Source organism: Girardinichthys multiradiatus, chromosome 5 (assembly GCF_021462225.1).
Source record: "Girardinichthys multiradiatus isolate DD_20200921_A chromosome 5, DD_fGirMul_XY1, whole genome shotgun sequence".
NCBI lineage: Eukaryota > Metazoa > Chordata > Actinopteri > Cyprinodontiformes > Goodeidae > Girardinichthys > Girardinichthys multiradiatus.
Genome location: NC_061798.1, coordinates 53,022,326 through 53,045,667, shown reverse-complemented (window position 1 = coordinate 53,045,667; position 23,342 = coordinate 53,022,326). Strand labels below are relative to the sequence as shown.

The 23,342-nt window shown below is 47.5% G+C and overlaps 1 protein-coding gene across 3 annotated transcripts in view; it reads left to right on the top strand.

Moving 5' to 3' along the window:
• LOC124868647 (wiskott-Aldrich syndrome protein family member 3-like) overlaps positions 1-23,342 on the top strand; it is a 46,132-nt gene that overhangs the window by 5,487 nt on the left and 17,303 nt on the right. For 2 of the 3 annotated variants that reach the window (XM_047366121.1, XM_047366122.1), the window contains exons 3-9: positions 1,209-1,343; positions 1,485-1,641; positions 1,735-1,957; positions 2,039-2,163; positions 2,232-2,486; positions 2,571-2,710; positions 4,193-4,396. In XM_047366121.1, the coding sequence (XP_047222077.1) occupies positions 1,209-1,343; positions 1,485-1,641; positions 1,735-1,957; positions 2,039-2,163; positions 2,232-2,486; positions 2,571-2,710; positions 4,193-4,396 (1,239 nt within the window). The remainder of the gene's footprint in view (positions 1-1,208; positions 1,344-1,484; positions 1,642-1,734; positions 1,958-2,038; positions 2,164-2,231; positions 2,487-2,570; positions 2,711-4,192; positions 4,397-23,342) is intronic. The other variant, XM_047366123.1, reaches the window with a different exon arrangement.

Genomic DNA, 23,342 nt, shown 5'->3' with positions numbered 1-23,342 from the left:
TGGTTGCAGTCTGCACCTGTCCTGTTTGGTGGATGAACCAATCCACACTGAGATGAATGAAGACAGGACAGATTGAATGATGGCAGTGGAGAAGATGACCAGCAGCTCCTGTGGAAGGTTGAACTTCTTGAGTTGCCTCAGGAAGTACAGTCTCTGCTGGACCTTCTTCTGAACATTGTCTATGTGTGAAGACCAGCTGAGGCCCAAAGAAAGGGTGGAACCAGAAGTGGTCCACAGTAGACATGGTGTTGTTGAGGATGGTGAGGGGGTATGTGGGGGTGGTGTTCTCCAGAAGTTCTCCATCATCTTCACAGTCTTGAATGGGTTAAGCTTCAGGTGGTTCTGACCACACTAGTGTACCAGCTGATCCACCTGCTGTCTGTATGCAGACTCATCACCGTCCTGGATCAGTCCAATAACAGTGGTGTCATCTGCAAACTTCAGGACTGACAGGTCTGCTGAGGTCCAGTCATTTGTGTAGAGGGAGAAGAGGACTAAGGAGAGAACACACCCCTGGGGGGCGCCGATGCTGATGGTTCTTGAGTGCTGCTCACCTGCTGCTGCTGGTCCTGCAGGAAGCTAGTGATCCACTGACAGGTGGAGGCCAGGACTTTGAGCTGCATGAGCTTCTGGTGGAGGATGTCTGGGTTGATGATGTTGAAGGCCGAGCTGAAGTCCACAAACAGGATCCTGGTGTACATCCTTGGGTGGTGGAGATGTTGCAGGATGAAGTGTTGTCCCAAGCTGACTGCATCATCTGCTGGCCTGTGATGTCCTTCAAATACTTCAGCACCAGTCACTTATAGGATTTAATTACCACAGACGTCAGGGTGACAGGCCTGTAGTCGTTTAACCCCTTGTTTCTTGGCAATGGGGATGATGGTGGAACATTTAAAGCATGTGGGAACCTCCCACAGCTCTAGAGACGAGTTGAAGATATGAGTGCAGATGGGGGCCAGTTGGACCTGCAGCCTTCTTGATATTTTGACATTGTAAAAGCCTACTTACATCTTCCTCAGAGATCTTAAATCCAGACAGGGGGTCTGAGGAGAGGATGTTGGTTGGTACATGGGGAGCTTTTGTCTTTGAATACAATGGTTGGAGATTTTTCAAACTTGCAGTAGAAGCTGTTAAAGTCATCTGCCAGTTAGTGAGTTCTGGTGTTGAGAAGGTTTCGAGTTGAACACACATCTGCTATTAATGTCCAGGTTGCCATGCAGAGGACATCTTTGGCGAGCTCTTCATGGAGGCCAACATCTTCTACCTGAGGATGAACAGCCTGCAGGAGAGAGTGGACAAGCTAGCTGTGAAGGTCACTCAGCTGGACTCCACTGTGGAGGAAGGTAGGTCAACTTCCACCCAAACCATCCGGACACCTGAAAGAACTTCATTAACCTGAATATTATCAGCTGTTTGTGGAGGAGAGGAAATCAGAGGTTTCCACTGATCTCAGAACATCCCTCTGCTGTCCTTCTATGGTGTAGTGTCCCTGCAAGACATCAACATGCGGAAAGCATGTTTCAGAAGCAGTACCATCCAGGACCAGCAGGTGGTGTCACGGAGCTCCATCCTCAACCCAGTGCTGGAGATGTACCATCGGTGTGATAAACCACCCCCCCTCAACATCCTGACACCTTACAGGTCAGTTTAAACCCCGCCCTTCAACTCCTCACAGGTCAGTTTAAGTTGTACCCTCGCCATGCCTACACCCAGTTTTGCTCCATTTGTTTGTAGGGATGATAAGAAAGATGGTCTGAAGTTCTACACCGACCCATCTTACTTCTTCAGCCTGTGGAAGGAGAAGATGCTGCAGGCCACTGAGAACAAACGCAAGGAGAAAAGACGACAAAAGGTTAATTTGTCCCATCCATCCATCCATCTATATCCATATTTGGTATCTGTTTGTGTTCAGGAGCAGAAGCAGGTGGAGGAGTCCTCAGGACGGGAGGTGAAGAAGGTAATTTACCGGCTCCTCCTGAAGCCTGCGTCCAATTAGATGAATTCTACCTGTGTAATACTCTGTCTCCTTCCCATGGAGGTCCGAAAAGCTCGGAACCGACGACAGGAATGGAACCTGATGGCGTATGATAAGGAGCTCCGACCAGATGCTCAGATGACACCATCACCTTACCACACCTCTGATGGCTCCATGTCACCAGACAGGTGACCACAGCTAAACAGGTGTGTCATCCATCAGAACTCATCTCACAGGTCTAATTTTGCCTTCTCAGGTCGGGGATGTCTGACAACCCCTCCAGCCCTTGCCATGATGGGAAGAACCCCGTTTCCACAATGACAAGTGGCAGTGGCCAAACTCAGTCGCTGGATCGTGCTCTGCGCCCAACCTCAGCATCCTCTGCAACTGCCGCCACCTCCATGCGTCAGCACTCTCTGGGACGCAACCAGCCACATTATCACCACCAGGTTCTGCTTGCAGGCTCAGCCAATCACAGCGGAGCATGGAGCACCATAGCGAGGGAGACCAGGTACACACAGACACACACAGAAAGAGTGCTCTAGTGTGAATTTGATCACCCGATCCCCTGGTTACCTGACCTCTGTCTTTATAGTGACCATCAGATCCCCCCAGCACCACCACCGCCCCCACCTCTCATGCCATCAGCTGGACACAAGGTGTTTCCCAGCGTCTCCACTCACAGTGCTGCCGTGGCAACCAAGCTGCACCCTGCAGTTGCGCCTGGTAACCAAGGTGACACTCTTCCAACAGTGACAGCTAAGATACAGGCGTTGGACAATGAAACTGAAACACCTGTCATTTTAGTGTGGGAGGTTTCATGGCTAAATTGGACCAGCCTGGTAGCCAGTCTTCATTGATTGCACATTGCACCAGTAAGAGCAGAGTGTGAAGGTTCAATTAGCAGGGTAAGAGCACAGTTTTGCTCAAAATATTGAAATGCACACAACATTATGGGTGACATACCAGAGTTCAAAAGAGGACAAATTGTTGGCGCACGTCTTGCTGGCGCATCTGTGACCAAGACAGCAAGTCTTTGTGATGTATCAAGAGCCACGATATCCAGGGTAATGTCAGCATACCACCAAGAAGGATGAACCACATCCAACAGGATTAACTGTGGACGCAAGAGGAAGCTGTCTGAAAGGGATGTTTGGGTGATAACCTGGATTGTATCCAAAAAACATAAAACCACGGCTGCCCAAATCACTGCAGAATTAAATGTGCACCTCAACTCTCCTGTTTCCACCAGAACTGTCCGTCAGGAGCTCCACAGGGTCAATATACACGGCCGGACTGCTATAGCCAAACCTTTGGTCACTCATGCCAATGCCAAACGTCGGTTTCAATGGTACAAGGAGCGCAAATCTTGGGCTGTGGACAATGTGAAACATGTATTGTTCTCTGATGAGTCCACATTTACTGTTTTCCCCACATCCGGGAGAGTTACGGTGTGAAGAAGCCCCAAAGAAGCGTACCACCCAGACTGTTGCATGCCCAGAGTGAAGCATGGGGGTGGATCAGTGATGGTTTGGGCTGCCATATCATGGCATTTTCTTGGCCCAATACTTGTGCTAGATGGGCGCGTCACTGCCAAGGACTACCGAACCATTCTTGAGGACCATGTGCATCCAATGGTTCAAACATTGTATCCTGAAGGTGGTGCCGTGTATCAGGATGACAATGCACCAATACACACAGCAAGACTGGTGAAAGATTGGTTTGATGAACATGAAAGTGAAGTTGAACGTCTCCCATGGCCTGCACAGTCACCAGATCTAAATATTATTGAGCCACATTGGGGTGTTTTGGAGGAGCGAGTCAGGAAACGTTTTCCTCCACCAGTATCACGTAGTGACCTGGCCACTATCCTGCAAGAAGAATGGCTTAAAATCCCTCTGACCACTGTGCAGGACTTGTATATGTCATTCCCAAGACGAATTGACGCTGCATTGGCCGCAAAAGGAGGCCCTACACCATACTAATAAATTATTGTGGTCTAAAACCAGGTGTTTCAGTTTCATTGTCCAACCCCTGTAGCTGCCCAGAATGTTTGTTTTTATTCTGCAAATTCTTTTAAATATTATTTTATTAAAATGTTTTATCTGATCTTGCCAACCAGGTGTTTCAGTTTCATTGTCCAACCCCTGTATGTCACCTGATAGAAATCAACCAATGAAACATTTTTTATTTACATATTTTCTTATTCACCTACAGGTGGCACTGGTGCGGTTTCCCGGCCTTGCAGCCCCTCTCCTCCCCCAGCTAACTATGTCCCAGCCCACCCTGTGGGCCAGGCACCACCCTCAGCTGTTGTTGCACCCTTACTGCCCCCAACGACTGACAACAGGAAGCATTTAAGCATCTTGAACATCCCAATGAATGACGCCCGTAGCGACCTGCTGGCTGCCATCCGCAGAGGTACCTTTAGGCTTTTGCTGGGTTAACTGGTTTCTACAGTCTGACTGGTCTGTTCTGATTAGACTGCTCTGTAAAAGTGTATTTCCACTGCAGGCAGTTTTACAGAAACCTAGCAAAAACCCTGTGTTTCTTCAGCTGGTACCAGGACCAATATAAAGGGTCAAACTCTACCCCCTGCCAGGGAGGTAGGACCTCTTTGATGGACCCTGAACTAAAGGTGGAGCTTTATGGTGGGAGGATGCTAAACATATCTCACTGGTTGAATATCCCCAGCATTTTATTCAGTCAGATCCCAGTTTAGACTGCTCTGCAGGTCATATTTTCTGTAAAATTTGAAATGACTCAACAGGAGTTCTGGATTTTTATTTGCAAACTGAACCTTCCAGCACAGCCACCTATGTTGAATATCCGTGTTTTACAGAGTTTGCAGTTTTTCCATGTCTCCATGGAGACAGAAACACTCATCAAAATGTTTGAGAGATTTAACCAATAAAGTTAAAATATTTTTCAGCGATCACAGCTGATCGGCTGATCATTCACTAGTTTTAGGTTGACTGGAGCAGAGCACTGCAGCAGCATGTCTATCTGGGCTTATCCTCCTGCAGGAGGAGGAGCTGCTCAGTGTCAGTCGGACATACAACTGCTAGTCATAAAATTAGAATATCATGAAAAAGTTGATTTATTTCAGTAATTCCATTCAAAAAGTGAAACGTTTCATTACACACAGACTGATATATTTCAAATGTTAATTCTTTTAATTTTGATGATTATAACTGACAACAAATTAAAACTCCAAATTCAGTATCTCAGAAAATTAGAATATTACTTAAGACCAATACAAAAAGGATTTTTAGAAATGTTGGCCAACTGAAAAGTTTGTTCGTTCGTTCGTCGTCTTCCGCTTATCCGAGACCGGGTCGTGGGGGCAGCAGACTCAACAGAGACGCCCAGACGTCCCTCTCTCCAGACACCTCCTCCAGTTCCTCCAGGGGGAGCCCAAGGCGTTCCCAGGCCAGCCGAGAGACATAGTCCCTCCAGCGTGTCCTGGGCCGTCCCCTGGGCCTCCTCCCGGTGGGACGTGCCTGGAACACCTCCCGAGGAAGGCGTCCAGGAGGCATCCGGTATAGATGCCCGAGCCACCTCAACTGGCTCCTCTCGATGTGGAGGAGCAGTGGCTCTACTCCGAGCTCCTCACCCTATCTCTAAGGGAGTGCCCGGCCACCCTACGGAGGAAGCTCATTTCAGCCGCTTGTATCCGGGATCTCGTTCTTTCGGTCATGACCCAAAGTTCATGGCCATTAGGTGAGGGTAGGAACGTAGACCGACCGGTAAATCGAGAGCTTGGCTTTTCGGCTCAGCTCTCTCTTCACCACAACGGACCGGCACAGCGCCCCCATTACTGTGGCAGCCGCACCGATCCGTCTGTCGATCTCCCGCTCCATTCTTCCCTCACTCGTGAACAAGACCCCGAGATACTTAAACTTCTCCACTTGAGGCAGGAACTCCCCTCCAACCTGAAGAGGACAAGCCACCCTTTTCCGGTCGAGTACCATGGCCTCGGACTTGGAGGAGCTGATCCTCATCCCAGCCGCTTCACACTTGGCTGCGAACCGCCACAGCGCATGCTGTAGGTCTTGGTTAGAGGGGGCCAGCAGGACCACGTCATCTGCCAAAAGAAGAGACGAAATCCACTAGTCCCCAAACCCGACCCCCTCCGGCCCTTGGCTGCGTCTAGAAATCCTGTCCATAAAAGTTATGAACAGGACCGGTGACAAAGGGCAGCCCTGCCGGAGTCCAACATGCACTGGGAACAGGTCCGACTTAGTGCCGGCAATGCGGACCAAACTCCTGCTCCGCTCGTACAGGGACCGGATGGCCCCTAGTAAAGGGCCCCCGATTCCATACTCCTGGAGCACCCCCCCACAGGGCATCACAAGGGACACAGTCAAATGCCTTCTCCAGGTCCACAAAACACATGTGAACCGGTTGGGCAAACTCTCATGAACCCTCGAGCACCCTGTAGAGGGTATAGAGCTGGTCCAGTGATCCACGGCCGGGACGAAAACCACACTGCTCCTCCTGAAGCCGAGATTCAACTATCGGTCGGACTCTCCTCTCCAATACCCTGGCGTAGGCCTTACCAGGGAGGCTGAGGAGTGTGATTCCCCTGTAGTTGGAACACACCCTCCGGTCACCCTTCTTATGTAGGGGGACCACCACGCCAGTCTGCCAATCCAGAGGCACTGTCCCCGACCGCCACGCAATGTTGAAGAGACGTGTCAACCATGACAGCCCCACAACATCCAGAGACTTGAGGTACTCAGGGCGGATCTCATCCACCCCCGAAGCCTTGCCACCGCGGAGCTTTTTAAACACCTCGGTGAACTTCAGCCTGGGTGATGAAAGAGTCCAACCCCGAGTCCCCAGCCTCTGTTTCCACCATGGAATGCGTGATGGCAGGATTGAAGAGATCCTCGAAGTACTCCTTCCACCGCCCGATAATGTCCTCAGTCGAGGTCAGCAGTCTCCCGCCCCCACTATAAACAGTGTTGGCGAAGCACTGCTTCCCCCTCCTGAGGCGACGGACTGTTTGCCAGAATTGCTTCGAGGCCAACCGGTAGTCCTTCTCCATGGCCTCACCGAACTCCTCCCAGGCCCGAGTTTTTGCCTCTGCCACAGCCCGGGCAGCGGCACGCTTGGCCTCACGGTACCCATCAGTGGTTCTAATGGAGGTTTGTTCCTGGTTCTGATGGAGGTTTGTTCCTGGTTCTGATGGAGGTTTGTTCCTGGTTCTGATGGAGGTTTGTTCCTGGTTCTGATGTAGTTTGGACCTGGTTCTGATGGAGTTTGGACCTAGTTCTGATGTAGTTTGGACCTAGTTCTGATGTAGTTTGGACCTGGTTCTGATGGAGTTTGGACCTGGTTCTGATGGAGGTTTGTTCCTGGTTCTGATGGAGGTTTATTCCTGGTTCTGATGTCATTTGGACCTGGTACTGATGTAGTTTGGACGTGGTTCTGATGTAGTTTGGACGTGGTTCTGATGTAGTTTGGACCTGGTTCTGATGTAGTTTGGACGTGGTTCTGATGGAGTTTGGACCTAGTTCTGATGGAGTTTGTTCCTGGTTCTGATGTAGTTTGGACCTGGTTCTGATGGAGGTTTGGTCCTGGTTCTGATGGAGGTTTGTTCCTGGTTCTGATGGAGGTTTGTTCCTGGTTCTGATGGAGTTTGGACCTGGTTCTGATGGAGGTTTGTTCCTGGTTCTGATGTAGTTTGGACCTGGTTCTGATGTAGTTTGGACGTGGTTCTGATGTAGTTTGGACCTGGTTCTGATGGAGTTTGGACCTGGTTCTGATGGAGTTTGGACCTGGTTCTGATGTAGTTTGGACGTGGATCTGATGGAGTTTGGACCTAGTTCTGATGGAGTTTGTTCCTGGTTCTGATGTAGTTTGGACCTGGTTCTGATGGAGTTTGGTCCTGGTTCTGATGGAGGTTTGTTCCTGGTTCTGATGGAGTTTGTTCCTGGTTCTGATGGAGGTTTGTTCCTGGTTCTGATGGAGGTTTGTTCCTGGTTCTGATGGAGTTTGGACCTGGTTCTGATGTAGTTTGGACCTGGTTCTGATGTAGTTTGGACGTGGTTCTGATGTAGTTTGGACCTGGTTCTGATGGAGTTTGGACCTGGTTCTGATGGAGGTTTGTTCCTGGTTCTGATGGAGGTTTGTTCCTGGTTGTGATGGAGTTTGGACCTGGTTCTGATGTAGTTTGGACGTGGATCTGATGGAGTTTCGACCTAGTTCTGATGGAGTTTGTTCCTGGTTCTGATGTAGTTTGGACCTGGTTCTGATGGAGTTTGGACCTGGTTCTGATGGAGGTTTGTTCCTGGTTCTGATGGAGGTTTGTTTCTGGTTCTGATGGAGTTTGGACCTGGTTCTGATGTAGTTTGACCTGGTTCTGATGTAGTTTGGATGTGGTTCTGATGTAGTTTGGACCTGGTTCTGATGGAGTTTGGACCTGGTTCTGATGCAGGTTTGTTCCTGGTTCTGATGGAGGTTTGTTCCTGGTTCTGATGGAGTTTGGACCTGGTTCTGATGTAGTTTGGACGTGATTCTGATGTAGTTTGGACCTAGTTCTGATGGAGTTTGTTCCTGGTTCTGATGTAGTTTGGACCTGGTTCTGATGGAGTTTGGACCTGGTTCTGATGTAGTTTGGACCTGGTTCGGATGGAGTTTGGACCTAGTTCTGATGGGTTTTCTTCCTGGTTCTGATGTAGTTTGGACCTGGTTCTGATGGAGTTTGGACCTAGTTCTGATGGAGTTTGTTCATGGTTCTGATGTAGTTTGGACCTGGTTCTGATGGAGTTTGGACCTAGTTCTGATGGAGTTTGTTCCTGGTTCTGATGGAGTTTGGACCTGGTTCTGATGGAGTTTTCTCCTGGTTCTGATGGAAGTTTGTTCCTGGTTCTGATGGAGTTTGGACCTGGTTCTGATGTAGTTTGGACCTGGTTCTGATGGAGTTTGGACCTAGTTCTGATGGAGTTTGTTCATGGTTCTGATGTAGTTTGGACCTGGTTCTGATGGAGTTTGGACCTAGTTCTGATGGAGTTTGTTCCTGGTTCTGATGGAGTTTGGACCTGGTTCTGATGGAGTTTTCTCCTGGTTCTGATGGAAGTTTGTTCCTGGTTCTGATGGAGTTTGGACCTGGTTCTGATGGAGTTTGTTCCTGGTTCTGATGGAGGTTTGTTCCTGGTTCTGATGGAGTTTGGACCTGGTTCTGATGGAGGTTTGTTCCTGGTTCTGATGTCGTTTGGACCTGGTTCTGATGTAGTTTGGACCTAGTTCTGATGGAGTTTGTTCATGGTTCTGATGTAGTTTGGACCTGGTTCTGATGGAGTTTGAACCTAGTTCTGATGGAGTTTGTTCCTGGTTCTGATGGAGTTTGGACCTGGTTCTGATGGAGTTTTCTCCTGGTTCTGATGGAGGTTTGTTCCTGGTTCTGATGGAGTTTGGACCTAGTTCTGATGGAGTTTGTTCATGGTTCTGATGTAGTTTGGACCTGGTTCTGATGTAGTTTGGACCTAGTTCTGATGGAGTTTGTTCCTGGTTCTGATGGAGTTTGGACCTGGTTCTGATGGAGGTTTGTTCCTGGTTCTGATGGAGGTTGTTCCTGGTTCTGATGGAGTTTGGACCTGGTTCTGATGTAGTTTGGACCTAGTTCTGATGGAGTTTGTTCATGGTTCTGATGTAGTTTGGACCTGGTTCTGATGGAGTTTGGACCTAGTTCTGATGGAGTTTGTTCCTGGTTCTGATGGAGTTTGGACCTGGTTCTGATGGAGTTTTCTCCTGGTTCTGATGGAGGTTTGTTCCTGGTTCTGATGGAGTTTGGACCTAGTTCTGATGGAGTTTGTTCATGGTTCTGATGTAGTTTGGACCTGGTTCTGATGTAGTTTGGACCTAGTTCTGATGGAGTTTGTTCCTGGTTCTGATGGAGTTTGTTCCTGTTTCTGATGTAGTTTGGACCTGGTTCTGATGGAGTTTGGACCTAGTTCTGATGGAGTTTGTTCATGGTTCTGATGTAGTTTGGACCTGGTTCTGATGGAGTTTGGACCTAGTTCTGATGGAGTTTGTTCCTGGTTCTGATGGTGTTTGGACCTGGTTCTGATGGAGTTTTCTCCTGGTTCTGATGGAGGTTTGTTCCTGGTTCTGATGGAGTTTGGACCTGGTTCTGATGGAGGTTTGTTCCTGGTTCTGATGGAGGTTTGTTCCTGGTTCTGATGGAGTTTGTTCCTGGTTCTGATGGAGGTTTGTTCCTGGTTCTGATGGAGGTTTGTTCCTGGTTCTGATGGAGGTTTGTTCCTGGTTCTTATGGAGTTTGGACCTGGTTCTGATGGAGGTTTGTTCCTGGTTCTGATGTCGTTTGGACCTGGTTCTGATGTAGTTTGGACCTGGTTCTGATGTAGTTTGGACCTGGTTCTCATGGAGTTTGGACCTGGTTCTGATGGAGATTTGTTACTGGTTCTGATGGAAGTTTGTTCCTGGTTCTGATGGAGGTTTTTTCCTGGTTCTGATGGAGTTTAGACCTGGTTCTGATGGAGGTTTGTTCCTGGTTCTGATGGAGTTTGGACCTGGTTCTGATGGAGGTTTGTTCCTGGTTCTGATGTCGTTTGGACCTGGTTCTGATGTAGTTTGGACCTGGTTTGATGGAGTTTGGACCTGGTTCTGATGGAGGTTTTTTCCTGGTTCTGATGGAGGTTTGTTCCTGGTTCTGATGGAGGTTTGTTCCTGGTTCTGATGGAGTTTGTTCCTGGTTCTGATGGAGGTTTGTTCCTGGTTCTGATGGAGGTTTGTTCCTGGTTCTGATGTAGGTTTGTTCCTGGTTCTGATGGAGTTTGGACCTGGTTCTGATGTCGTTTGGACCTGGTTCTGATGTAGTTTGGACCTGGTTCTGATGTAGTTTGGACCTGGTTCTGATGGAGTTTGGACCTGGTTCTGATGTAGTTTGGACCTGGTTCTGATGTAGTTTGGACCTGGTTCTCATGGAGTTTGGACCTGGTTCTGATGGAGATTTGTTACTGGTTCTGATGGAAGTTTGTTCCTGGTTCTGATGGAGGTTTTTTCCTGGTTCTGATGGAGTTTAGACCTGGTTCTGATGGAGGTTTGTTCCTGGTTCTGATGGAGTTTGGACCTGGTTCTGATGGAGGTTTGTTCCTGGTTCTGATGTCGTTTGGACCTGGTTCTGATGTAGTTTGGACCTGGTTTGATGGAGTTTGGACCTGGTTCTGATGGAGGTTTGTTCCTGGTTCTGATGGAGGTTTGGTCCTGGTTCTGATGGAGGTTTGTTCCTGGTTCTGATGGAGTTTGTTCCTGGTTCTGATGGAGGTTTGTTCCTGGTTCTGATGGAGGTTTGTTCCTGGTTCTGATGGAGGTTTGTTCCTGGTTCTGATGGAGTTTGGACCTGGTTCTGATGTCGTTTGGACCTGGTTCTGATGTAGTTTGGACCTGGTTCTGATGTAGTTTGGACCTGGTTCTGATGGAGTTTGGACCTGGTTCTGATGGAGATTTATTACTGGTTCTGATGGAGGTTTGTTCCTGGTTCTGATGGAGGTTTGTTCCTGGTTCTGATGGAGGTTTGTTCCTGGTTCTGATGGAGTTTGGACCTGGTTCTGATGTCGTTTGGACCTGGTTCTGATGTAGTTTGGACCTGGTTCTGATGTAGTTTGGACCTGGTTCTGATGGAGTTTGGACCTGGTTCTGATGGAGATTTATTACTGGTTCTGATGGAGGTTTGTTCCTGGTTCTGATGGAGTTTGTTCCTGGTTCTGATGGAGGTTTGTTCTTGGTTCTGATGGAGGTTTTTTCCTGGTTCTGATGGAGTTTAGACCTGGTTCTGATGGAGGTTTGTTCCTGGTTCTGAAGGAGTTTGGACCTGGTTCTGATGGAGGTTTGTTCCTGGTTCTGATGGAGTTTGGACCTGGTTCTGATGTAGTTTGGACGTGATTCTGATGTAGTTTGGACCTAGTTCTGATGGAGTTTGTTCCTGGTTCTGATGTAGTTTGGACCTGGTTCTGATGGAGTTTGGACCTAGTTCTGATGGGGTTTCTTCCTGGTTCTGATGTAGTTTGGACCTGGTTCTGATGGAGTTTGGACCTAGTTCTGATGGAGGTTGTTCATGGTTCTGATGTATTTTGGACCTGGTTCTGATGGAGTTTGGACCTAGTTCTGATGGGGTTTCTTCCTGGTTCTGATGTAGTTTGGACCTGGTTCTGATGGAGTTTGGACCTAGTTCTGATGGAGGTTGTTCATGGTTCTGATGTAGTTTAGACCGGGTTCTGATGGAGTTTGGACCTAGTTCTGATGGAGTTTGTTCCTGGTTCTGAAGTAGTTTGGACGTGGATCTGATGGAGTTTGGACCTAGTTCTGATGGAGTTTGTTCCTGGTTCTGATGTAGTTTGGACCTGGTTCTGATGGAGTTTGGACCTGGTTCTGATGGAGGTTTGTTCCTGGTTCTGATGGAGTTTGTTCCTGGTTCTGATGGAGGTTTGTTCCTGGTTCTGATGGAGGTTTGTTCCTGGTTCTGATGGAGTTTGGACCTGGTTCTGATGTAGTTTGGACCTGGTTCTGATGGAGTTTGGACCTAGTTCTGATGGAGTTTGTTCCTGGTTCTGATGTAGTTTGGACGTGGATCTGATGGAGGTTTGTTCCTGGTTCTGATGGAGGTTTGTTCCTGGTTCTGATGGAGTTTGGACCTGGTTCTGATGGAGTTTGTTCCTGGTTCTGATGGAGGTTTGTTCCTGGTTCTGATGGAGTTTGTTCCTGGTTCTGATGGAGGTTTGTTCCTGGTTCTGATGGAGGTTTGTTCCTGGTTCTGATGGAGGTTTGTTCCTGGTTCTGATGGAGTTTGGACCTGGTTCTGATGGAGTTTGTTCCTGGTTCTGATGGAGGTTTGTTCCTGGTTCTGATGGAGGTTTGTTCCTGGTTCTGATGGAGGTTTGTTCCTGGTTCTGATGGAGGTTTGTTCCTGGTTCTTATGGAGTTTGGACCTGGTTCTGATGGAGGTTTGTTCCTGGTTCTGATGTCGTTTGGACCTGGTTCTGATGTAGTTTGGACCTGGTTCTGATGTAGTTTGGACCTGGTTCTGATGGAGTTTGGACCTGGTTCTGATGGAGATTTGTAACTGGTTCTGATGGAAATTTGTTCCTGGTTCTGAAGGAGTTTGGACCTGGTTCTGATGGAGGTTTGTTCCTGGTTCTGATGGAGTTTGGACCTGGTTCTGATGTAGTTTGGACGTGATTCTGATGTAGTTTGGACCTAGTTCTGATGGAGTTTGTTCCTGGTTCTGATGTAGTTTGGACCTGGTTCTGATGGAGTTTGGACCTAGTTCTGATGGGGTTTCTTCCTGGTTCTGATGTAGTTTGGACCTGGTTCTGATGGAGTTTGGACCTAGTTCTGATGGAGGTTGTTCATGGTTCTGATGTATTTTGGACCTGGTTCTGATGGAGTTTGGACCTAGTTCTGATGGGGTTTCTTCCTGGTTCTGATGTAGTTTGGACCTGGTTCTGATGGAGTTTGGACCTAGTTCTGATGGAGGTTGTTCATGGTTCTGATGTAGTTTAGACCGGGTTCTGATGGAGTTTGGACCTAGTTCTGATGGAGTTTGTTCCTGGTTCTGATGTAGTTTGGACGTGGATCTGATGGAGTTTGGACCTAGTTCTGATGGAGTTTGTTCCTGGTTCTGATGTAGTTTGGACCTGGTTCTGATGGAGTTTGGACCTGGTTCTGATGGAGGTTTGTTCCTGGTTCTGATGGAGTTTGTTCCTGGTTCTGATGGAGGTTTGTTCCTGGTTCTGATGGAGGTTTGTTCCTGGTTCTGATGGAGTTTGGACCTGGTTCTGATGTAGTTTGGACCTGGTTCTGATGGAGTTTGGACCTAGTTCTGATGGAGTTTGTTCCTGGTTCTGATGTAGTTTGGACGTGGATCTGATGGAGGTTTGTTCCTGGTTCTGATGGAGGTTTGTTCCTGGTTCTGATGGAGTTTGGACCTGGTTCTGATGGAGTTTGTTCCTGGTTCTGATGGAGGTTTGTTCCTGGTTCTGATGGAGTTTGTTCCTGGTTCTGATGGAGGTTTGTTCCTGGTTCTGATGGAGGTTTGTTCCTGGTTCTGATGGAGGTTTGTTCCTGGTTCTGATGGAGGTTTGTTCCTGGTTCTGATGGAGTTTGGACCTGGTTCTGATGGAGTTTGTTCCTGGTTCTGATGGAGGTTTGTTCCTGGTTCTGATGGAGGTTTGTTCCTGGTTCTGATGGAGGTTTGTTCCTGGTTCTGATGGAGGTTTGTTCCTGGTTCTTATGGAGTTTGGACCTGGTTCTGATGGAGGTTTGTTCCTGGTTCTGATGTCGTTTGGACCTGGTTCTAATGTAGTTTGGACCTGGTTCTGATGTAGTTTGGACCTGGTTCTGATGGAGTTTGGACCTGGTTCTGATGGAGATTTGTAACTGGTTCTGATGGAAATTTGTTCCTGGTTCTGATGGAGGTTTGTTCCTGGTTCTGATGGAGTTTGTTCCTGGTTCTGATGGAGGTTTGTTCCTGGTTCTGATGGAGGTTTTTTCCTGGTTCTGATGGAGTTTAGACCTGGTTCTGATGGAGGTTTGTTCCTGGTTCTGAAGGAGTTTGGACCTGGTTCTGATGGAGTTTGGACCTAGTTCTGATGGGGTTTCTTCCTGGTTCTGATGTAGTTTGGACCTGGTTCTGATGGAGTTTGGACCTAGTTCTGATGGAGTTTGTTCATGGTTCTGATGTAGTTTGGACCTGGTTCTGATGGAGTTTGGACCTAGTTCTGATGGAGTTTGTTCCTGGTTCTGATGTAGTTTGGACGTGGATCTGATGGAGTTTGGACCTAGTTCTGATGGAGTTTGGACCTAGTTCTGATGGAGTTTGTTCCTGGTTCTGATGTAGTTTGGACGTGGATCTGATGGAGTTTGGACCTAGTTCTGATGGAGTTTGTTCCTGGTTCTGATGTAGTTTGGACCTGGTTCTGATGGAGTTTGGACCTGGTTCTGATGGAGGTTTGTTCCTGGTTCTGATGGAGTTTGTTCCTGGTTCTGATGGAGGTTTGTTCCTGGTTCTGATGGAGGTTTGTTCCTGGTTCTGATGGAGTTTGGACCTGGTTCTGATGGAGGTTTGTTCCTGGTTCTGAAGGAGTTTGGACCTGGTTCTGATGGAGTTTGGACCTAGTTCTGATGGGGTTTCTTCCTGGTTCTGATGTAGTTTGGACCTGGTTCTGATGGAGTTTGGACCTAGTTCTGATGGAGTTTGTTCATGGTTCTGATGTAGTTTGGACCTGGTTCTGATGGAGTTTGGACCTAGTTCTGATGGAGTTTGTTCCTGGTTCTGATGTAGTTTGGACGTGGATCTGATGGAGTTTGGACCTAGTTCTGATGGAGTTTGTTCCTGGTTCTGATGGAGTTTGTTCCTGGTTCTGATGGAGGTTTGTTCCTGGTTCTGATGGAGGTTTTTTCCTGGTTCTGATGGAGTTTAGACCTGGTTCTGATGGAGGTTTGTTCCTGGTTCTGAAGGAGTTTGGACCTGGTTCTGATGGAGTTTGGACCTAGTTCTGATGGGGTTTCTTCCTGGTTCTGATGTAGTTTGGACCTGGTTCTGATGGAGTTTGGACCTAGTTCTGATGGAGTTTGTTCATGGTTCTGATGTAGTTTGGACCTGGTTCTGATGGAGTTTGGACCTAGTTCTGATGGAGTTTGTTCCTGGTTCTGATGTAGTTTGGACGTGGATCTGATGGAGTTTGGACCTAGTTCTGATGGAGTTTGGACCTAGTTCTGATGGAGTTTGTTCCTGGTTCTGATGTAGTTTGGACGTGGATCTGATGGAGTTTGGACCTAGTTCTGATGGAGTTTGTTCCTGGTTCTGATGTAGTTTGGACCTGGTTCTGATGGAGTTTGGACCTGGTTCTGATGGAGGTTTGTTCCTGGTTCTGATGGAGTTTGTTCCTGGTTCTGATGGAGGTTTGTTCCTGGTTCTGATGGAGGTTTGTTCCTGGTTCTGATGGAGTTTGGACCTGGTTCTGATGTAGTTTGGACCTGGTTCTGATGGAGTTTGGACCTAGTTCTGATGGAGTTTGTTCCTGGTTCTGATGTAGTTTGGACGTGGATCTGATGGAGGTTTGTTCCTGGTTCTGATGGAGGTTTGTTCCTGGTTCTGATGGAGTTTGGACCTGGTTCTGATGGAGTTTGTTCCTGGTTCTGATGGAGGTTTGTTCCTGGTTCTGATGGAGTTTGTTCCTGGTTCTGATGGAGGTTTGTTCCTGGTTCTGATGGAGGTTTGTTCCTGGTTCTGATGTAGTTTGGACCTGGTTCTGATGGAGTTTGGACCTAGTTCTGATGGAGGTTGTTCATGGTTCTGATGTAGTTTGGACCTGGTTCTGATGGAGTTTGGACCTAGTTCTGATGGAGTTTGTTCCTGGTTCTGATGTAGTTTGGACGTGGATCTGATGGAGTTTGGACCTAGTTCTGATGGAGTTTGTTCCTGGTTCTGATGTAGTTTGGACCTGGTTCTGATGGAGTTTGGACCTGGTTCTGATGGAGGTTTGTTCCTGGTTCTGATGGAGTTTGTTCCTGGTTCTGATGGAGGTTTGTTCCTGGTTCTGATGGAGGTTTGTTCCTGGTTCTGATGGAGTTTGGACCTGGTTCTGATGTAGTTTGGACCTGGTTCTGATGGAGTTTGGACCTAGTTCTGATGGAGTTTGTTCCTGGTTCTGATGTAGTTTGGACGTGGATCTGATGGAGGTTTGTTCCTGGTTCTGATGGAGGTTTGTTCCTGGTTCTGATGGAGTTTGGACCTGGTTCTGATGGAGTTTGTTCCTGGTTCTGATGGAGGTTTGTTCCTGGTTCTGATGGAGTTTGTTCCTGGTTCTGATGGAGGTTTGTTCCTGGTTCTGATGGAGGTTTGTTCCTGGTTCTGATGGAGGTTTGTTCCTGGTTCTGATGGAGGTTTGTTCCTGGTTCTGATGGAGTTTGGACCTGGTTCTGATGGAGTTTGTTCCTGGTTCTGATGGAGGTTTGTTCCTGGTTCTGATGGAGTTTGTTCCTGGTTCTGATGGAGGTTTGTTCCTGGTTCTGATGGAGGTTTGTTCCTGGTTCTGATGGAGGTTTGTTCCTGGTTCTTATGGAGTTTGGACCTGGTTCTGATGGAGGTTTGTTCCTGGTTCTGATGTCGTTTGGACCTGGTTCTGATGTAGTTTGGACCTGGTTCTGATGTAGTTTGGACCTGGTTCTGATGGAGTTTGGACCTGGTTCTGATGGAGATTTGTAACTGGTTCTGATGGAAATTTGTTCCTGGTTCTGATGGAGGTTTGTTCCTGGTTCTGATGGAGTTTGTTCCTGGTTCTGATGGAGGTTTGTTCCTGGTTCTGATGGAGGTTTTTTCCTGGTTCTGATGGAGTTTAGACCTGGTTCTGATGGAGGTTTGTTCCTGGTTCTGAAGGAGTTTGGACCTGGTTCTGATGGAGTTTGGACCTAGTTCTGATGGGGTTTCTTCCTGGTTCTGATGTAGTTTGGACCTGGTTCTGATGGAGTTTGGACCTAGTTCTGATGGAGTTTGTTCATGGTTCTGATGTAGTTTGGACCTGGTTCTGATGGAGTTTGGACCTAGTTCTGATGGAGTTTGTTCCTGGTTCTGATGTAGTTTGGACGTGGATCTGATGGAGTTTGGACCTAGTTCTGATGGAGTTTGTTCATGGTTCTGATGTAGTTTGGACCTGGTTCTGATGGAGTTTGGACCTAGTTCTGATGGAGTTTGTTCCTGGTTCTGATGTAGTTTGGACGTGGATCTGATGGAGTTTGGACCTAGTTCTGATGGAGTTTGTTCCTGGTTCTGATGTAGTTTGGACCTGGTTCTGATGGAGTTTGGACCTGGTTCTGATGGAGGTTTGTTCCTGGTTCTGATGGAGTTTGTTCCTGGTTCTGATGGAGGTTTGTTCCTGGTTCTGATGGAGGTTTGTTCCTGGTTCTGATGGAGTTTGGACCTGGTTCTGATGTAGTTTGGACCTGGTTCTGATGGAGTTTGGACCTAGTTCTGATGGAGTTTGTTCCTGGTTCTGATGTAGTTTGGACGTGGATCTGATGGAGGTTTGTTCCTGGTTCTGATGGAGGTTTGTTCCTGGTTCTGATGGAGTTTGGACCTGGTTCTGATGTAGTTTGGACCTGGTTCTGATGGAGTTTGGACCTAGTTCTGATGGAGTTTGTTCCTGGTTCTGATGTAGTTTGTTCCTGGTTCTGATGGAGGTTTGTTCCTGGTTCTGATGGAGGTTTGTTCCTGGTTCTGATGGAGTTTGGACCTGGTTCTGATGGAGTTTGTTCCTGGTTCTGATGGAGGTTTGTTCCTGGTTCTGATGGAGTTTGTTCCTGGTTCTGATGGAGGTTTGTTCCTGGTTCTGATGGAGGTTTGTTCCTGGTTCTGATGGAGGTTTGTTCCTGGTTCTTATGGAGTTTGGACCTGGTTCTGATGTAGTTTGGACCTGGTTCTGATGTAGTTTGGACCTGGTTCTGATGGAGTTTGGACCTGGTTCTGATGGAGATTTGTAACTGGTTCTGATGGAAATTTGTTCCTGGTTCTGATGGAGGTTTGTTCCTGGTTCTGATGGAGTTTGTTCCTGGTTCTGATGGAGGTTTGTTCCTGGTTCTGATGGAGGTTTTTTCCTGGTTCTGATGGAGTTTAGACCTGGTTCTGATGGAGGTTTGTTCCTGGTTCTGAAGGAGTTTGGACCTGGTTCTGATGGAGTTTGGACCTAGTTCTGATGGGGTTTCTTCCTGGTTCTGATGTAGTTTGGACCTGGTTCTGATGGAGTTTGGACCTAGTTCTGATGGAGTTTGTTCATGGTTCTGATGTAGTTTGGACCTGGTTCTGATGGAGTTTGGACCTAGTTCTGATGGAGTTTGTTCCTGGTTCTGATGTAGTTTGGACGTGGATCTGATGGAGTTTGGACCTAGTTCTGATGGAGTTTGTTCATGGTTCTGATGTAGTTTGGACCTGGTTCTGATGGAGTTTGGACCTAGTTCTGATGGAGTTTGTTCCTGGTTCTGATGTAGTTTTGACGTGGATCTGATGGAGTTTGGACCTAGTTCTGATGGAGGTTTGTTCCTGGTTCTGATGGAGTTTGTTCCTGGTTCTGATGGAGGTTTGTTCCTGGTTCTGATGGAGGTTTGTTCCTGGTTCTGATGGAGTTTGGACCTGGTTCTGATGTAGTTTGGACCTGGTTCTGATGGAGTTTGGACCTAGTTCTGATGGAGTTTGTTCCTGGTTCTGATGTAGTTTGGACGTGGATCTGATGGAGGTTTGTTCCTGGTTCTGATGGAGGTTTGTTCCTGGTTCTGATGGAGTTTGGACCTGGTTCTGATGGAGTTTGTTCCTGGTTCTGATGGAGGTTTGTTCCTGGTTCTGATGGAGTTTGTTCCTGGTTCTGATGGAGGTTTGTTCCTGGTTCTGATGGAGGTTTGTTCCTGGTTCTGATGGAGGTTTGTTCCTGGTTCTGATGGAGTTTGGACCTGGTTCTGATGGAGTTTGTTCCTGGTTCTGATGGAGGTTTGTTCCTGGTTCTGATGGAGTTTGTTCCTGGTTCTGATGGAGGTTTGTTCCTGGTTCTGATGGAGTTTGTTCCTGGTTCTGATGGAGGTTTGTTCCTGGTTCTTATGGAGTTTGGACCTGGTTCTGATGGAGGTTTGTTCCTGGTTCTGATGTCGTTTGGACCTGGTTCTGATGTAGTTTGGACCTGGTTCTGATGTAGTTTGGACCTGGTTCTGATGGAGTTTGGACCTGGTTCTGATGGAGATTTGTAACTGGTTCTGATGGAAATTTGTTCCTGGTTCTGATGGAGTTTGTTCATGGTTCTGATGTAGTTTGGACCTGGTTCTGATGGAGTTTGGACCTAGTTCTGATGGAGTTTGTTCCTGGTTCTGATGTAGTTTGGACGTGGATCTGATGGAGTTTGGACCTAGTTCTGATGGAGTTTGTTCCTGGTTCTGATGGAGTTTGTTCCTGGTTCTGATGGAGGTTTGTTCCTGGTTCTGATGGAGGTTTTTTCCTGGTTCTGATGGAGTTTAGACCTGGTTCTGATGGAGGTTTGTTCCTGGTTCTGAAGGAGTTTGGACCTGGTTCTGATGGAGTTTGGACCTAGTTCTGATGGGGTTTCTTCCTGGTTCTGATGTAGTTTGGACCTGGTTCTTATGGAGTTTGGACCTAGTTCTGATGGAGTTTGTTCATGGTTCTGATGTAGTTTGGACCTGGTTCTGATGGAGTTTGGACCTAGTTCTGATGGAGTTTGTTCCTGGTTCTGATGTAGTTTGGACGTGGATCTGATGGAGTTTGGACCTAGTTCTGATGGAGTTTGGACCTAGTTCTGATGGAGTTTGTTCCTGGTTCTGATGTAGTTTGGACGTGGATCTGATGGAGTTTGGACCTAGTTCTGATGGAGTTTGTTCCTGGTTCTGATGTAGTTTGGACCTGGTTCTGATGGAGTTTGGACCTGGTTCTGATGGAGGTTTGTTCCTGGTTCTGATGGAGTTTGTTCCTGGTTCTGATGGAGGTTTGTTCCTGGTTCTGATGGAGGTTTGTTCCTGGTTCTGATGGAGTTTGGACCTGGTTCTGATGGAGTTTGGACCTGGTTCTGATGGAGTTTGGACCTAGTTCTGATGGAGTTTGTTCCTGGTTCTGATGTAGTTTGGACCTGGTTCTGATGGAGGTTTGTTCCTGGTTCTGATGGAGGTTTGTTCCTGGTTCTGATGGAGTTTGGACCTGGTTCTGATGGAGTTTGTTCCTGGTTCTGATGGAGGTTTGTTCCTGGTTCTGATGGAGTTTGTTCCTGGTTCTGATGGAGGTTTGTTCCTGGTTCTGATGGAGGTTTGTTCCTGGTTCTGATGGAGGTTTGTTCCTGGTTCTGATGGAGTTTGGACCTGGTTCTGATGGAGTTTGTTCCTGGTTCTGATGGAGGTTTGTTCCTGGTTCTGATGGAGTTTGTTCCTGGTTCTGATGGAGGTTTGTTCCTGGTTCTGATGGAGGTTTGTTCCTGGTTCTGATGGAGGTTTGTTCCTGGTTCTTATGGAGTTTGGACCTGGTTCTGATGGAGGTTTGTTCCTGGTTCTGATGTCGTTTGGACCTGGTTCTGATGTAGTTTGGACCTGGTTCTGATGTAGTTTGGACCTGGTTCTGATGGAGTTTGGACCTGGTTCTGATGGAGATTTGTAACTGGTTCTGATGGAAATTTGTTCCTGGTTCTGATGGAGTTTGTTCATGGTTCTGATGTAGTTTGGACCTGGTTCTGATGGAGTTTGGACCTAGTTCTGATGGAGTTTGTTCCTGGTTCTGATGTAGTTTGGACGTGGATCTGATGGAGTTTGGACCTAGTTCTGATGGAGTTTGTTCCTGGTTCTGATGGAGTTTGTTCCTGGTTCTGATGGAGGTTTGTTCCTGGTTCTGATGGAGGTTTTTTCCTGGTTCTGATGGAGTTTAGACCTGGTTCTGATGGAGGTTTGTTCCTGGTTCTGATGGAGTTTGGACCTGGTTCTGATGGAGTTTGGACCTAGTTCTGATGGGGTTTCTTCCTGGTTCTGATGTAGTTTGGACCTGGTTCTGATGGAGTTTGGACCTAGTTCTGATGGAGTTTGTTCATGGTTCTGATGTAGTTTGGACCTGGTTCTGATGGAGTTTGGACCTAGTTCTGATGGAGTTTGTTCCTGGTTCTGATGTAGTTTGGACGTGGATCTGATGGAGTTTGGACCTAGTTCTGATGGAGTTTGGACCTAGTTCTGATGGAGTTTGTTCCTGGTTCTGATGTAGTTTGGACGTGGATCTGATGGAGTTTGGACCTAGTTCTGATGGAGTTTGTTCCTGGTTCTGATGTAGTTTGGACCTGGTTCTGATGGAGTTTGGACCTGGTTCTGATGGAGGTTTGTTCCTGGTTCTGATGGAGTTTGTTCCTGGTTCTGATGGAGGTTTGTTCCTGGTTCTGATGGAGGTTTGTTCCTGGTTCTGATGGAGTTTGGACCTGGTTCTGATGTAGTTTGGACCTGGTTCTGATGGAGTTTGGACCTAGTTCTGATGGAGTTTGTTCCTGGTTCTGATGTAGTTTGGACGTGGATCTGATGGAGGTTTGTTCCTGGTTCTGATGGAGGTTTGTTCCTGGTTCTGATGGAGTTTGGACCTGGTTCTGATGGAGTTTGTTCCTGGTTCTGATGGAGGTTTGTTCCTGGTTCTGATGGAGTTTGTTCCTGGTTCTGATGGAGGTTTGTTCCTGGTTCTGATGGAGGTTTGTTCCTGGTTCTGATGTAGTTTGGACCTGGTTCTGATGGAGTTTGGACCTAGTTCTGATGGAGGTTGTTCATGGTTCTGATGTAGTTTGGACCTGGTTCTGATGGAGTTTGGACCTAGTTCTGATGGAGTTTGTTCCTGGTTCTGATGTAGTTTGGACGTGGATCTGATGGAGTTTGGACCTAGTTCTGATGGAGTTTGTTCCTGGTTCTGATGTAGTTTGGACCTGGTTCTGATGGAGTTTGGACCTGGTTCTGATGGAGGTTTGTTCCTGGTTCTGATGGAGTTTGTTCCTGGTTCTGATGGAGGTTTGTTCCTGGTTCTGATGGAGGTTTGTTCCTGGTTCTGATGGAGTTTGGACCTGGTTCTGATGTAGTTTGGACCTGGTTCTGATGGAGTTTGGACCTAGTTCTGATGGAGTTTGTTCCTGGTTCTGATGTAGTTTGGACGTGGATCTGATGGAGGTTTGTTCCTGGTTCTGATGGAGGTTTGTTCCTGGTTCTGATGGAGTTTGGACCTGGTTCTGATGGAGTTTGTTCCTGGTTCTGATGGAGGTTTGTTCCTGGTTCTGATGGAGTTTGTTCCTGGTTCTGATGGAGGTTTGTTCCTGGTTCTGATGGAGGTTTGTTCCTGGTTCTGATGGAGGTTTGTTCCTGGTTCTGATGGAGGTTTGTTCCTGGTTCTGATGGAGTTTGGACCTGGTTCTGATGGAGTTTGTTCCTGGTTCTGATGGAGGTTTGTTCCTGGTTCTGATGGAGTTTGTTCCTGGTTCTGATGGAGGTTTGTTCCTGGTTCTGATGGAGGTTTGTTCCTGGTTCTGATGGAGGTTTGTTCCTGGTTCTGATGGAGTTTGGACCTGGTTCTGATGGAGGTTTGTTCCTGGTTCTGATGTCGTTTGGACCTGGTTCTGATGTAGTTTGGACCTGGTTCTGATGTAGTTTGGACCTGGTTCTGATGGAGTTTGGACCTGGTTCTGATGGAGATTTGTAACTGGTTCTGATGGAAATTTGTTCCTGGTTCTGATGGAGGTTTGTTCCTGGTTCTGATGGAGTTTGTTCCTGGTTCTGATGGAGGTTTGTTCCTGGTTCTGATGGAGGTTTTTTCCTGGTTCTGATGGAGTTTAGACCTGGTTCTGATGGAGGT